Genomic DNA, 15,229 nt, shown 5'->3' on the forward strand with positions numbered 1-15,229 from the left:
GCGTCTGGACCACATCAAGCATCAGTCAATGTAGGGTGGGCCAGGGCTCTGCAGCCACACAGGGAGTCAGTCCAAGGGTTCTGAGGACCTTAACTCTTGTTACTGGGCCCCACTGCCCAGAAAAGCAGGCTCTGGGCACAGCGTGTGTTCCCCGTGCAGAGCCTCAACAGGGCAATCTCTGCTCCCCCCGGACCCCACCTCCACAGTGGGAGTGAGTAACACCCAGGCAAGTGCCAGAAGCAAGTCCCCAACAACCTGACACACGGTTCAGGTTGGAAGAGAGAAAAAGGAAACTGGCGTCCAAGCTCCCCCAGCTCCTGCTGATAGGGGGAGGCCCAAAAGGAGGCACCAGCCTCTGTGCGTGGCTCCAAGACTGCTGTCCAGACACCGGCCCCTAACCATTCTGACCACGCACGAGGAAAGACCTACAGCTGTCCCCCAGACGCGAAGGAGACAACAGTGCCGGACTCTACTGTGTACCGGCTACCGGGGGCTGTCACCAAAGCACACCCGGCGCCCCTCCTCAGACAGGACAACAGAAACTTGAGCAGACAGATGCAGTGTACCCAGCGGGGTCCTCTACAGGCACCTGGAGCCAGGGCGAGGGCAGGAAAGGCTTCTCCAAGGAAGACTGAGCTTTAAAGAACAAAGTGTTAACCGAATGAGGAGATACAGGGCAAGAGCACTCGATGCAGAGGGAATGGAACATGCAAAGGCCCCGAGGCTCCCTAAGGAAAGGGCACTGTCCAAGCAAAGGAGAGATGAAAGGTGAGGCTACAGGGAAAGGGACGTGCTGTCCCACGAAGGGTCCTGTCGGCTAAGCCAAGCAATTCCAATTTTACAGAGAGTCACAGGAAGTTACTGAAATGTAAAGTATGGAAGTGACACAGATTCGTGCCTTAGAAGATCCCTCTGGCTGCTGAGCAGAAGACAAGTGGAAGGGGTGGGAGGGGAGCTGTCACAGTACCAGGTGAGAAACGACAAGGGCTGAACCAAGGCAGAGGAAGGAGACTCTGTGCAACTTAAACTTATCAGATAATTTCAGCAGGGGCTGTGAGAGGAGCTACAATTAATACAGCTGCTTCCCCTGAATTCTGCAAAGAAGTGTAGCGTCTAGAGAGCTTACATTGTTTCCCAGTTAGGCAAAATCTCATTATTCCAAGTGAGGACAGCATTTCCAATACTTTCTTCTAATCTGCATCTTTCTTCCAGCTGCTTTTTTCTCCTCTGGGCTTCTTTCAGCTCTAGAAATCACAGTTAAAAGAAGGAAACATCTATTAACTGATATCCACTGATTTCAAGCTAGGTGACTTTTCTCAAAGAGCCAGGCTGCAAAAACACCAGGAAGAGGGCAGTGAAGTAGAGACCTGAGACCTGACCTCTTCCGAGACTCATTTCACACCTTACGGAGTTTAGAAAGCTTAGGCGTTATCCACCTTTTAGTAAGCTTTTCTGTAACGTAATACAGTATAACGTATAAACAGAAAAGTATACAAATAAGAACCTAACGAAATTATCACAAAATAGACAAACCCATGAAACTACAGCCCCAGTCAAAAGACCGAACAGGAACAGACACACCAGAAGCCTCTCTGTGCTCGCCTCACCCTTTCCAATGGAACCTGCAACTTCACTTCTCACAGCTTAAGAATAACTCTTAGGGTATAACAGCAACTCTGAGAAATACCATGCATTTTCATTTATATACACATTTTTTGTGGTAAAATACACAAAACATAAAATTTACCATTTTAAGTGTACACCCAGTGGCGTGACGTACCTTTCACATTGTTACGCAACCATCACCACCGTCCATCTCCAGAACTTTTTCATCTTCCCGAACTGGAACTCTCTCCCCACGAAACACTAACTTCTCACCCCCCGACAAACACACCCCGCCCTGCTCCCCAGCCCCCGGCAACCTCCACTCTACTTTCTGTCTCTATGAATCTGACTCTTCTAGATACCTCATATAAGTGAAAGCACACAGCATTTGTCCTTTTGTGTCTGGCTTATATCACTTAGAATAATGTCTTCAAGCTTCATGTTAAGTGTGTGTCAGAATTTCATTCCTTTTTAAGGCTGAATAATATTCCATTGTACAGACAGCCCACGTTTTACTATACATACTTTTTAAACATCTAAGAATCACAGGGTTTTTAGGTGTCACAAGGCACTTTGTCAAATCCCATCACATCTTCTTGTAAATAAGGAAAACTGAGCCCACAGACAGAAAGAGATCTGCCTCTCCAGCATCACTGGCTAAAGCTTTCTCCAGCCTAGTACTTCTATCCTACACAGTCTCTTTCCTTGTGTAAATTCAAAGTGCTATTATCTTGAATGAAGTAACCAGGAATAAGTAGTTAGTAGAAACATACGTTTTTGATGAAAATTATAAATCTCAAAATATTAAATAAAGCATTCACCAAAGTTCAGGTTCTACAGCTCCATCAGGTAAAGAGAAAATATCCACAAAGACACAAAATCTTGTGCTGACTTACATAACCAAACACATGTGAGCTCCATTACCTCGTTTTTTGGCCTGAACCACCATTTCTTCATACTGTTGCCTGTGTTTCTGAGCTTCTTCAGCTGGCTTCGCCGGGAGATTTCTTGATAGAAAAGAAATGATTTTTCACCATTTTAAATACTAAATAAGAGAAACTTGAAGCATCATTTACTAACAAATGAAAAGCTCAAAGACCAAAACCACATTTGTTAGATGATAAAGACGCAGCTCTTTCATAAACTAAAAATATTTTTTTACAAAAGTATTAAAATAAGCTCATTTTTAAAAACTTGGAGTCTAAAGATTAGCAGAAAGAAGAAAATAGCAATTAACCATAACTCCAATGGAGATAAACACTTAATCTTTGGGTGTTTTTTTTTTCACCCCAGTCTCCAAAGAAACTTTGATTTGACCACATTGCACGAATACAATAACTGTCAACAGTTACCCTTGAAGTAGAGTACCCTAACGGCATATGTTCTTGATACATCTATGTATGAATATATTCCCTGGCCAGTTTTTTTAAGTAAGTTTCATACTAGCTATGTGGTTCATCTCATTTATACACACACACACACACACACACACACACACACACACACACACACAGATTCATACAATAGTTCTAAACGACTAAATGTGCTATACAACTCTGAATCCCGGTTAAAAAAGTAAAACGCATGTTCTCTTTCAGAAACGTGCTGGTGAATTTGCTGGTCCTTGAAAACTGGGAGGGCGGCAATGTCTGGCTGTCTGCGCACATCACAGTGTTTTTGCTGCAGGAGAACAGGGCACGACTTCCCACAGCTCATGTTTTAGACAGCATTACAGGACGGATCCTCACAGTGCGGCGGCTTCTACCAATAATCTCTACCTACCTTCTGAATCCTCCATTTCAGGGTTTCTCTCCCCATCTACCCACACATCCACAATTTCCAAGGACCGAAAATTAACATCAGAAGACACATTTCTTCTGCAGACTTCATCAATTCTAAATGTCAGGGTTGGCAGGGACCTTAGGGATCCTAGCCGAATGTTTTACAATCTCTCTTTTTCTTAAAAGCTGTGGACGGGCTTCCCTGGTGGCGCAGTGGTTGAGAGTCCGCCTGCCGATGCAGGGGACGCGGGTTCGTGCCCCGGTCCGGGAAGATCCCACATGCCGCGGAGCGGCTGGGCCGGTGAGCCATGGCCGCTGAGCCTGCGCGTCCGGAGCCTGTGCTCCGCAACGGGAGAGGCCACAACAGTGAGAAAAAGCTGTGGAATCTTTCTATTCAAATACAGTGTTCTATGGAAACTCGATGCTTAAATAGAGATAAGCTATGGCCTGGTACAATGGAGCAATCCCTTTCCCTTACTAAGGTCTCCAAACACGATCTACAAGCCCGTCATCAAAACCCATCTCTCCTCATCAGACGGATGGAAACCAGAGGCCCAGAAGGGAAGGGAACTTGCTGGGATCACCCCGCCTGTTTTCTGCAGATCCCAAAGAACCAGTAGGCTAGTCCGGGAATTGTTCTACAATACTGGGATGCCTCCAGAACACCCACTTTCGAGTATACTTCCTGGTGCTTCTTACCGTTACAAGCCAGTCTACAATTAATAACAGCTACTTAAGCATCTGGAAATGCTAAATTAAAGTAAAAAATCACCTGAATGGAAAATCCTGATCAAAAACTTCTACGTTAAATGAAAGTTTTCCACATCAGTCATGCTATCATATAGAATACACATTAGTGGAGGGAATGAAGAGGGGCCCCGCATTTTTAGTAAGTGACGTGCTAATCTTTCTTCCCCTTTTCTAATGAAAAGGTGACTAGCAAATGTACTTATCCCTGAAAACAAACTCTCCACAGACTCTTCTTCAGACTCACGCTGGTCTGTCTTCCAGGATGAGTGCGGTGGTGGAAAGAGGCTCAAAGTCAAGATGCTTCCTCACATTCTGCTTTGGAGAGGGTGGCCTGCTAGGTCGTCCAGCCTTGTCTTCATATTCCTAGGACAAAGAAACCAGGGATAACTCCAGGCCCGGCCAATTCTGATATTACGAAGCCCTTTTCAAAGTAAGCAAGGTGTTTTGTTGTGAAGTCCTTTAAGTCGATTTTGAGGATGATACACTGAAAATATTTCTTGCTCTTTAGAAGGGAAAACTGCCCATGAAAGGGGTTCAGCTCTGCAGTTCAGGCCATCACGTTATGGGGACTGTGGGCTTCCCATACTGGTAGGGAAGTCGCTAAGGATCTCATCATCCCAGCTGCTCCTCTAAGGGCCCGCAAACATCGACTCGGGTCTCCTAGGCTGCTTCTGGGTAAGGGGTGTGTATTCTGTCTTCTGGACACCGTAAATTTGAACTGATTATTGCAGTGGTCACAGGGAAGCTCAGAGTCAGAGTGATAGCCAATTCTAGCATTCATCTGACGCCCACCTCTGGCTTCATCTCCCACTCCCACCCTAAATTTCTAATGCATTTCCTTTTACCCCACAGCATTTTATCTATTTTTGTTTGCCTTTCAAACCTTTCCTGAAATGAGGATGGGCTTAAAAATTAAAAATCTTTTGCTTGAAGGTGATGAAAGCTGTTTCATTTTCTTAAAGCAGAAACGTCAAGAAAGAAATTCTTTAACATCTTTGTGCGAAGCCATCACTGCAAGCTGTTACACGAATAATTGTGCCATGCCCTGGAAATCTACGAGCGGCCTCCACACTTCCAGGTCATTAATTCGTCCTATGAGCTGCAACCACAAAACCTCAGTCACACCTGGTGACCCACATTCCAAACACCCAACCAGCAGAGTTCAGGAGAGCCAAGTAATCTGTGCCAAAGAGTCCAGTTTCTGCAACTGTGTGTGTATGCGTGCCTGTGCATGTGTACCCTTAGCCCTCTGTAAAAATAAAAAAACAGTGTTCTCTTGTTGCCTATTATAGACAAGGCTCTCAGGACCCTCCCTTAAGGGAAGGCAACCTAACTGGGAAGACAGGACAAACAACCCAGTAGATTAAACTAAGATTTAAATAACCACTCCCGATACAATAGAAGCAGTATCAGGAGTGGAAAGTGATGAATTGCTAAATGAATTTTATTAACACTAGTTGTCAAGCGGGGTGTTACTGGTAAAATTATTTGGCAAGCAATTATTCTCTCAGCCAGGAAAGCCTACAGAGGCTTCTAAAAAGTTAAAAGAAAAAATTTTTTCCTCAAAACCCACAGGCTATGAGACGCGTGTGCACCAAGAAACAGGTGGGTGGGGCAGTTTCTGTACATCTGGATGTACAAGGTTAGATGTCTTAACACTGTTTATCCCAGTGTAAAATGGTTCCATTAAAATCTAAAACGACCTCCACTCACCCAAAGCGGAGAAAACGGACTCACTCTGTCATCCATTCAAACATCTGAGCACCTCCACGTGCCAAGCACGCAGCTGCAACTTCACAAGCTATTAAACAGCCACCTGAAGTATCCTATGCAGCCATCAGATTCTACATACGCACCCGACGTAAAATCTTGTATTTTATAGGAAGTCTACCAGAAGGTGTGTGCTGAGAAAGATCCTGAGGCACGCTGCATATTAACAAGAATTGTTAGCGGACGCCCTGCAAGGTGCTACTTACTTGCTGATGCGGGTCTAGTGAGCTCTATGCCAAGGCCGAAGGCGCTGAGCCCCGAAGGCAGAGGCCCCAGCGTGCGGATGCCCACCTCCACTGGCTCTGTGTGCTTTACACATAGTTTAACTTTATCTCCATAACGATCCCTATGGCAAGTGTCACCGCATTTGACAGGTAGGGCCACTGAGGTTCAGAGTGAAGTGACTTGCCCCCAAGTCCATAGCCAGCAAGGAGCCGGGCCTGCAGGACTCCCCACTCCGCCACTCTGCGCAGGCCCAACCTCTCGTGTGGATATACTCAACAAACAGGTGTGCAGTTCTGGAGGGAAAAGGCCAGGTCCTACTCGAGTTAAGTGTGGTCTTCGGGGCCAGACGGGCCTGGGAGCAAATTCAGATCCACCAGGAACTAGCTGTGACCCCCGGCAAAGCACAGCTTAGAATCCCTGCACCTCATTTCCACATCTGCAAAAAGGGAAACAGCACCTAGCAGAGAGGGCTGTCTAAGGAGTGGCAGAGGCTTGTGAGCAGTCCGCACAAGCCTCTGGGTGCAGAGGAAGTGCTCCGTAAAGGCTGGCCCTGGCTGCCGTCTGCCATGACCCTTTTTCTCCTCGGGCTTGAAACTGTATAAGGCAGAAAAAATGCTCTATGGCCAAACAACAATCAAGGAGCCCTGCGAGGTCTGCAAAGAGCACAGGTACGAAGACGCGTTGTAAAGTTAATTAAATGCCTTGACTTGTGATTTTAAAAAAATCAGTCTCTTCAGTTAGAGCTCGGAGGCTCCATCACAAACGGTAACAAGCAGCACAGTCGCAACGGGCCAAGCACTTTACACACACGGAACTGGCTCAACTTGCCCTTCACACTAGCTCCCCACAACCCCGAGAGAGGAGCTGCCGTAAGGTGGAGGCCGGGCTGGGGCTAGAGGAGCTGGACCAGAGGCCAGCACCCTGGCTCTGCCCCTGCACTGCTCACCGCAGACTGCCACTCGCTAGAATGCATGATCCAGTTTAATCATTTATATTCAGTCTAAATGAAGCTTTCAACTATGACACAAACCTGTAATAGTGAATTAAGTGCAGATGCAAGTCAAATACTTATGTTTGAACCACACAGAGCCCCGCATGATTTAAAAAAAAGGAGGCCTGGCCTGTCCATACTTGAAATCCCAGGGAAAGCCTTTTCAAAATTCTAAATGGCATTTCAGAATACGAATGGCTTTGGAAATTGTTAACAGATCCTACTCCACATGTAGTTCTCACACTGCTACCTAGAGGGGTCGACAGTAAGCTCATCTTCCCAGCCAGACAAACCAACTTCAGGAACAAGAAAGGGGACGATTCACTCTCAGGACAAACAACTTTCAGCTGTGAGTTACCAACACTGAGGTCAGCATGTGACATGGCAAGAGCTAGGGCTTCGGAAGCGAAAAGACGGAGTTCTAAATCTAAGTCCTGGCTCTGATCTGGGGCAAATCATCTTGCTTCTCTCTCGGCTATAAAACGGTAGCAACTGTGAAGACTCCTGTGATGATGAGATCACGAGACAAACATTCAACGGCTGCCCATAAAGTATGAGCCCTTTCTGTGTGCCAGGCAAATGGTGGGGTCGGCCCAGCCCCGGTGCAACTCATCGTTCCAAAGTTTCTTCTCCTCTTGGGGCCCTTATGGGATCAAGTTGAAGTCTCTTGGTTTAAACCAAGTAACAATACCATTCATTGCTGTGCTCATCAGAAGTCCTGCAGGCTCATCAGTATAAACCATCCATTCAAGGAACCACTACAGATTCCAACACGCTGCATAACCCTAGAGGGAATTTAGAACAGGGTTCTGCAAAGTTCTAGTGGCAAATCAGTTTTACTGGTCACGACAGTATTTTTTTTAAATCAAATAACACAAAAATACAGAGTGCACATAGTAAGGACAGTTTGTTTCAGTTCTATACCTACTTATAGCTATGCCTTCTTGAGAGAAATGAGTCTCAACCTAAATTTTCTAACCCGGGGATGGGGGTGGGGTGTTGTGTCAGAATAAAAAGTTTACAAGTCACTAATTTAGAAGAGGTCACAGTCCCTGCCCAGAGTGGTGTGCCTTGTATCCTGCTGGGAAGGTAAGACCAACGCCAGAGAGACAGCAGCAAACAAAGCCTACTGCACCCAACTGGGGGCTAAGTGCGGCTGTGGTCTGATAATGCAGCAAAGGTTCAGGAGGAAAGCAGTACACCAGGGCAGCGAGCAGAGCCTCAACTCCACACAGGGGCCAGGAGCTCATCTGTGAAGGGGCCTGGCACTTTAGCAGACCTGCAGACCCCACCTTGAAGGGCTCACTCACTCTAGCAGGGGCAGTACGATGCCAGCAGAGGCTATGAAACCAGAGCAGACGATAAAAAATGTGGGAGCCCCAAGGACAGGACACCTGTGGCTGGAGAGAATCAAAGGAAACAGCTCATAAAGGGTGCCATCTCAATGGACAAAGGACAGGGGAGAGCTGGGCTGGAAGCCGTGAGGGAGGGGCAGCCCGACAGCACAAGCAGCAGCCAGGAGATGACGGCGAACAGGCTTCTCTTCTCTTCTCTGAGCATGAACGCTTTATTACGTGGCGAATGACGCCGGGTCCAAGTTCTGTTCTAGACTTCATGGTCTCAACAACAAGCTTCCCAGAGCTGACGGGACAAGCCAAGACCAAGCGAGAGAGAGAAAGGAAGAGCTAGACCGGGGTAGAGCCCGAAAGTAAACAGTGTGAGGTGTGATGCACCCATTCGATACATCCAATGGCAAGGTCTGCATCATGTGCATGATCTGAACAGTGCTGGAGATAAGGACGGGGCATCAGACTCCTAAATAAAGTTATAATCTGCCAGTTGAAGAAGAAAAGAAAAAAATGTCTACCTCGACAGACATCTGTGTAAGAGGAGAAGATCAAGATCCTCAAACAGTAAAGAAAGTGTTCCTGGTAGGATGACAAGAGGGGTGTCACTGCTACGCACAGAACTGGAAGAGTGCTGTAAAAGACAGCCAATTACGCCCAAACGTGGTAACAGAAGCCCCCTGGCTTCCTGGAAATCTATGTTAGCTACAAGGAGAGAGGCTCATCAGTTAAAACCTGTGCTTAAGCCTTGGACTCAACTGGTTATAGCATCAAGATTAGCCTTTTAAAATAACCAGGGGGTTTTAGAGGTACGTCTGGAATAAAGCATAGCAGGTCACCACGTGGCACCTATGAACAGACTGATGTGAAACCAGCGTGAGGGACAGAGAGTACGGCAACCCTGTGGGCGCCGGCTGAGGACCCTGCGGGGGAAGCGTTGTGAGTTGGCGGCAGGCCTGGGTCTGAACCATCACCTCCAGATCATCACCAACGGCAGTGTGACCTTGGGCATGTTCCTTCACCCCTCCAAGCCTGCTTCCCCACCTATTAAATGAGAATGAATTAACGAAAGACACATGGCCATAGCAGGTGCCTCAAAATGACAGGGAGTATTACTGTCATTATTTTGCCGCAGAATTACTTTTCACAACACTTCCCGCTAAGAGTGGTGCTTAATAAGGTTGTGAAGAGTAGATGAAAGTAAAGAGCCCAGAACACTGCAGCTGGCGTCACACTTTGCCATTTATAACAAGCAACTTTCGGGGGGAGAGGGGTGTTGTCTCACAATCTGGGACGAGATCTGTTCTATTTTGCCATTTTTAGTGGTTAAGAGTGGCCTGAACAGGTCTTACAAATGCTGGGACTTCCAAAACGACAGTACTGGTGACCAATGAGGCTGACCTCACAGTAAGAAGGACCCTCCGGAATCCTCTGAAGGGCTCCTCAGACTTCAACTCTTTTCTCTCCTTACCACAGTCTTTTTCCCAGAAAGCATCCTCTAGGTTACCAGAAATGTTGGCATTTGGGACAGCAACTCTCAGGGGGCCTTTCTAATTGTCATGTTACTTACAAAACATGTAGAACACAGAAGTTCACCTGTGGACTGGTGAATGAAATGTGTTAAAACTGAACTGTGGGTTTTAACAAGCTTGGTTACTGCTACGATCTGACCACCTTACTCGGACCCTGAGCAAACGGGGTACAGCCTGAGCTCCGTACAAAGGCTTCTTGCCCCCAGGATCACGGGCAATGAATGCCATTCAGGCCTCTAAGAGGGGTGCCTGGCCTGGACTGACCTCAGTCTGAACACAGGGTGCGATCCCCCTCTGGGTGGTAAGAATTAGGACGCGCTGGCTCTCTCTCCTACAGTCCCCCACTGTACCCATTAAAACTCAACCCTGTGAGGAAATTACATGGAATCACAGACAAAGAATGGCAGGGGGGAGGAAGGCGCATCACCGCGGCCACATGCAAGCTTCAGCTCGTTGGAACAGATGCGTGTAACACACACACATGCACACGGGCGCACCCACGCTGGGGCCTCCGGCCGGTGACGGGCGGGCAGACCCCCGGAGGGGCGCGGGCGGGGCCCCGGCCCCACTCACCATGAACGCCGCGGGGCTCAGAGGCGCGCGGCCGGCGGCTCCATGCCCGAGTGAGCCGGCGAACGAGCGAGCAAGCGGGGCTCCGCGGCGGGACCTCGGGCGGCGGCTCCGGCGGCCGGGCGGGGGCGGCAGGCCGCTCAATCGCGCGCAGATGCCGCGCCGCCGATCCGCGGCTCGGTTTCGGCGCGTCAGGCCTGGCTCGCCGGGACCCTGGGCGTCGGGCGGGGCTGGGGGAGGACCCGGGTCCCCCAAGTCCCAAGGGGTTCCTCCTCTGGCCGCCCAGGTAGGGAAGGTTGCGCGGCGCCCTCCAGACACCGGACGTGCCCACGCAGGCGGGGAGTCCAGACGCGGGATGTCCGCCCGCGATACAAACCGGGCCTAAATGCTCGCGCCAAGCGTTAGGCTGCGTCCTCAGCACACAAATATCACGCTGGAAAACGTACACTCCAAAAAGGAAGCGGTGACACGCCAAACAACGTACGCCAAAGCTCTGCTTTGTGAGATTTTCTAAAAAATGACACAAGTACATTACCGGAAGGCACTACATAAGAATAGTAACACTAGTAACCTCTGGGTAGTGGAGTGACTATGAGCCATTTTATTCTCTTCTTTATACGCTACTGCGGATCAAATGCTTTCCACAGTAAGATCAGTTCAGAGCGTCAGGGTGCAAGCAGGAACACCTAGTGATGGAAATCTGCCTAGTGACTGCTTCTCGGGGACTGACTGGGAAGGGGCAGAACATATCCCCAGGGGGTGCCAGAAGTATCGTCTTGATAAACATTCATCACAACTAACTGAAGAGTACACTTCGGACGGCAGCATTCCACTGTTTGGAGAGCATACCTCAATGTTTTAAGTCTTTAAAATCTGCACAAGGTCAAAATTATTTCTGGTCAGCCCATGGGTCCAATGTCCAAGTGCTGAACAAACTGGGCTTGAGACAACACAGACTCTCCTTCCGGAAGGGAACTCACAAGTCCTCAGACCATGGTACCACGCTTTCCGCAGCTGATTTTCTGGATGATAGCATGACCAAGTTGCCACCAGAAACTTCTTCACTCAGAAGGAGACTACAATGTCCATCAAGCTATAATCGAGAAGACAGACAATGACAGGTGATGGCGAGAATGTGGAGAATCTGGAATTTTCATAAGTCACTAGCAGTTGCAGCCATTTTTGAAAACAATCTGGCAGTTTCTTACGTAGTTCAATATACACCTACCGCACTCCTAGGAACCCACCCAAGAGAAATAAAAAATACACCCACAAAAAGACTTGCCTGCAAATGTTCACAGCAGCATTATTCATAAGAGCCCAACACCAAAAAAAATTCCAAAAACCCATTAAGTGAGGAAGGCATAAACAGCACTGACGCAACAATGAAAAGGGCACTGATACACGCTACCACATGGACACCACACGGGTGAGCCTCAGGGACATTGTGCTTAGTGAAAAGATGCCAGACAAAAGGTAATGTGCATGATTCCATTTATATGAAATTTCCTTCTCTAGAGAGAAAGCTAATTGACGTTTGCTTGGAGCTGGAGGCGGAAGCGGAGATCCACTGCAAACAGGCGTGAGGGGACTTTGTCGAGGGATGAAAATATTCTAAAACCGGATTGCTGTGACAGTTGCATAGCTGCATAAGTTTATTAAAAGTCATGAACATGTACAATGAGTGAATTCTATGGTATAAAAATTATGCCACAATAAAGCCATTTTTTAAAAGTAATAGGATAAAACTGGAGAGGCTGATTCTGGCTGGAATGATTAGGGAAAGCCTTGTTATAAAAAAATTATTCAAAATTTGGAAATAAGACAAAAGCATGGAGGAGAGGTGCCTTTTCCATTTATACCTGGGATTTTTTTTTTTTTTTTTGCGGTACGTGGGCCTCTCACTGCTGTGGCCTCTCCCGTTGCGGAGCACAGGCTCCGGACGCACAGGCTCAGCGGCCATGGCTCACGGGCCCAGCCGCTCCGCAGCCTGTGGGATCTTCCCGGACCGAGGCACGAACCCGCGTCCCCTGCATCGGCAGGCGGACTCTCAACCACTGCGCCACCAGGGAAGCCCCTACCTGGGCGTTTTTAATATGCCTGCCTGAGGTTTATTTAATTCTCTAGGAGAATGTGCCTGTGCTACTTACTACTCTATGAGAGCCCAGACACTGTGAAGTGACATATTAACTTGCGGATTTATGTCCAATAGAATAGATAACTCTGAAGATGATGTTTTCTTAATCTAATGTAGCAACCTTATTCTAACTCTTTTGGTTTTATGTCTATAAATACCTAGTTCCTCAAATGCCTTTGGAATCAATTTTACCATCTTACTGGTTCATTTAACTGATTTAATGCATCTCCTCAATGTGTTAAATGAACCTTTAACTAACAAGATCATTCAAAAAAAAAAAAGGTAAATGTCATGAAAGAATGGTAGAGTAACTGTTTTAAGAGAATAAAGTGACAAATAACTAAAGGCAATACACAAACCTGACTGGAGGCTGGTTCATGAAGAACAGTTTGGTGTAACTAGAGAAAGCAGAACATGATCTGGTCACGAACATGGTCTGAACATGGTCATGGTAAGATGCTATTATGGAAATTAACTGATAATTTTCTTAAGCCTGATAACACCTTCGTGGTTGTGTAGAGAGCTGAATGAATGCTGATGTATTTATGGATAAGATGTCATGATATCTGCAACTTACTTTCAAATGATTCCATTTTTTAAAACTAGAAAGAGGCACAATAAGTGAATATGGAAAAATGTCAACGACTGGTCAATCTAAGTGGAGGATATATGGCTGTTCATCATTAAATTATTCCTTGAACCCTTCTCCAGGTTTGAAATTTTTCTTCACAAGGGGAATAAACCAGTAAGAAGACTGATGACCAATCCTTTAGATCTCATCTTAAATACACATCCCCACAGAAACACTTCCTGCCCTACCATGTAAACTACAGCAAGGCCCTGGTTCCTCTCTCTCCTAGCATCAGGTTCTGTTTTCTCATAGCACTTAATCACAACTTGTAATTACATGACTCTCTGATTAATACTTATTTCCCTCAAGAGACTGTGAAACCTCCGAGGGCGAGGTCTTACTGTAGTCTTCTCCGCGCTGATTGCTAACAAAGTACATGGCACAGAGGAGACACTCAGCATCACTGTTCCATCCTTCATTGCACCCGTCCGATAAGCACTTATGGTGCTTGGCCTTAAGAATAAAGATGAACAAGGTCCCTGCCCTCAAGTCCCTCACAGACCAGCAAACAGACAATTACCACACTATACGGGTGCTCAGTCCTATGATTGAGAGAAATCTGAGGGCTCCAGGAGCCCCAGGAGGCAGCTGACCTGGCCTGAGGAGTTACTGGTGACTTTCCAGAAATAATTCCTGCAACTGGAAGAGAGCTGGCGTCCTTCTCACAGCGAGGCGTGGGTTCTCAGCCCCTCCACGCCTCCTACCAACACGTAGTGCTATGCATACTGTAGACATCAGCCAACTGGGGCCCACAGGCTCACTAAATGTAAATATGAGACAGACGCATTAAGCATGTGTTAAATACACATTAAGATGTGCTTCCAAAGCACACTGCTTATCTCCTCTGACAGGCTGTAACCTGCAGGTTACTTTACCAACAGTTTCTATCACATATTTCGGAACTGGGTACCATTCAGAAAGGTTTAACTATTATACCATGTGATGACAGGTTGACTTTTACTGAATTTTGAAACTTAAAGCAAAAATAAGACGTTAACAGAGGCTTTTTCTCTATCTCAGTCTGGCATTAGATGTGACTTCTATCTTAATCCACCTGAAAAGAATTCTTCCTCCTGAAGTTTTTGCGTTAACCAGCACTCATCCCCCTGCTTCCTGTATCTCCACCAGCACACTGGATTTACTTGCTTATTGATTAACCTACAACATTGTTGTCTCTATCCTTTGAGATCAAGGAGGGAAGACTGGGTGAATTGTTTGATGCATCATCCTAAGAGACAGGCTGACAAACCCAACCTTGCTAGACCACCAGGTTTCACAGGATCAAAAGGTCACTGAAGGGCTTCCCTGGTGGCGCAGTGGTTGAGAATCTGCCTGCCAATGCAGGGGACATGGGTTCGAGCCTTGGTCTGGGAAGATCCCACATGCCGTGGAGCAACTGGGCCCGTGAGCCACAACTACTGAGCCTGCGCATCTGGAGCCTGTGCTCTGCAACAAGAGAGGCCGCGACAGTGAGAGGCCCGCGCACCGCAATGAAGAGTGGACCCCACTCGCCGCAACTAGAGAAAGCCCTCGCACAGAAATGAAGACCCAACACAGCCAAATAAATACATAAATAAAAGAAATCTATTAAAAAAAAAAAAGGTCACTGAAGGAACGACTTCAACCTGGGAGACTGGTTAAGTGAACCATGATACAGCTACACAAAGGCCATTACTTAGTGAGTAAAAACGAGATCATGGAAGAATATTTAATGATATGGGGAAATGTCTCTGTTGTCATAGAGATAAGAAGAAAGTCTACAAAGTGGAATGTTTTGAAATTTTGACATCCATCCATTTAACAAACCTGTATTAACCATTCACTAAAGCTAGGTACTTCCTATTCTGGGCCCTGGAGATAAAGTGAGAACCAAACAAGGTCTGGTCCTAGG

At 47.0% G+C, this 15,229-nt stretch overlaps 1 protein-coding gene across 5 annotated transcripts in view; it reads right to left on the bottom strand.

Annotated features, from left to right (window-relative positions):
• The window catches only part of TBC1D14 (TBC1 domain family member 14), a 103,147-nt gene that overhangs the window by 29,495 nt on the left and 58,423 nt on the right, over positions 1 to 15,229 (bottom strand). For 4 of the 5 annotated variants that reach the window (XR_013827948.1, XM_079919345.1, XM_079919347.1 and 1 more), the window contains 3 exons: positions 4,381 to 4,499; positions 2,530 to 2,612; positions 1,127 to 1,244 (listed from right to left, as the gene is read on the bottom strand). Coding sequence is in view for 4 of the 5 variants with exons in the window: in XM_079919345.1 (XP_079775471.1) it covers positions 1,127 to 1,244; positions 2,530 to 2,612; positions 4,381 to 4,499 (320 nt within the window). In the remaining variant the exon portion in view is untranslated. Of the gene's footprint in view, positions 1 to 1,126; positions 1,245 to 2,529; positions 2,613 to 4,380; positions 4,500 to 10,573; positions 11,016 to 15,229 lie in introns of those variants that run through there. The other variant, XM_079919348.1, reaches the window with a different exon arrangement.

Source organism: Stenella coeruleoalba (genome assembly GCF_951394435.1).
Source record: "Stenella coeruleoalba genome assembly, chromosome: 4".
Classification (NCBI taxonomy): domain Eukaryota; kingdom Metazoa; phylum Chordata; class Mammalia; order Artiodactyla; family Delphinidae; genus Stenella; species Stenella coeruleoalba.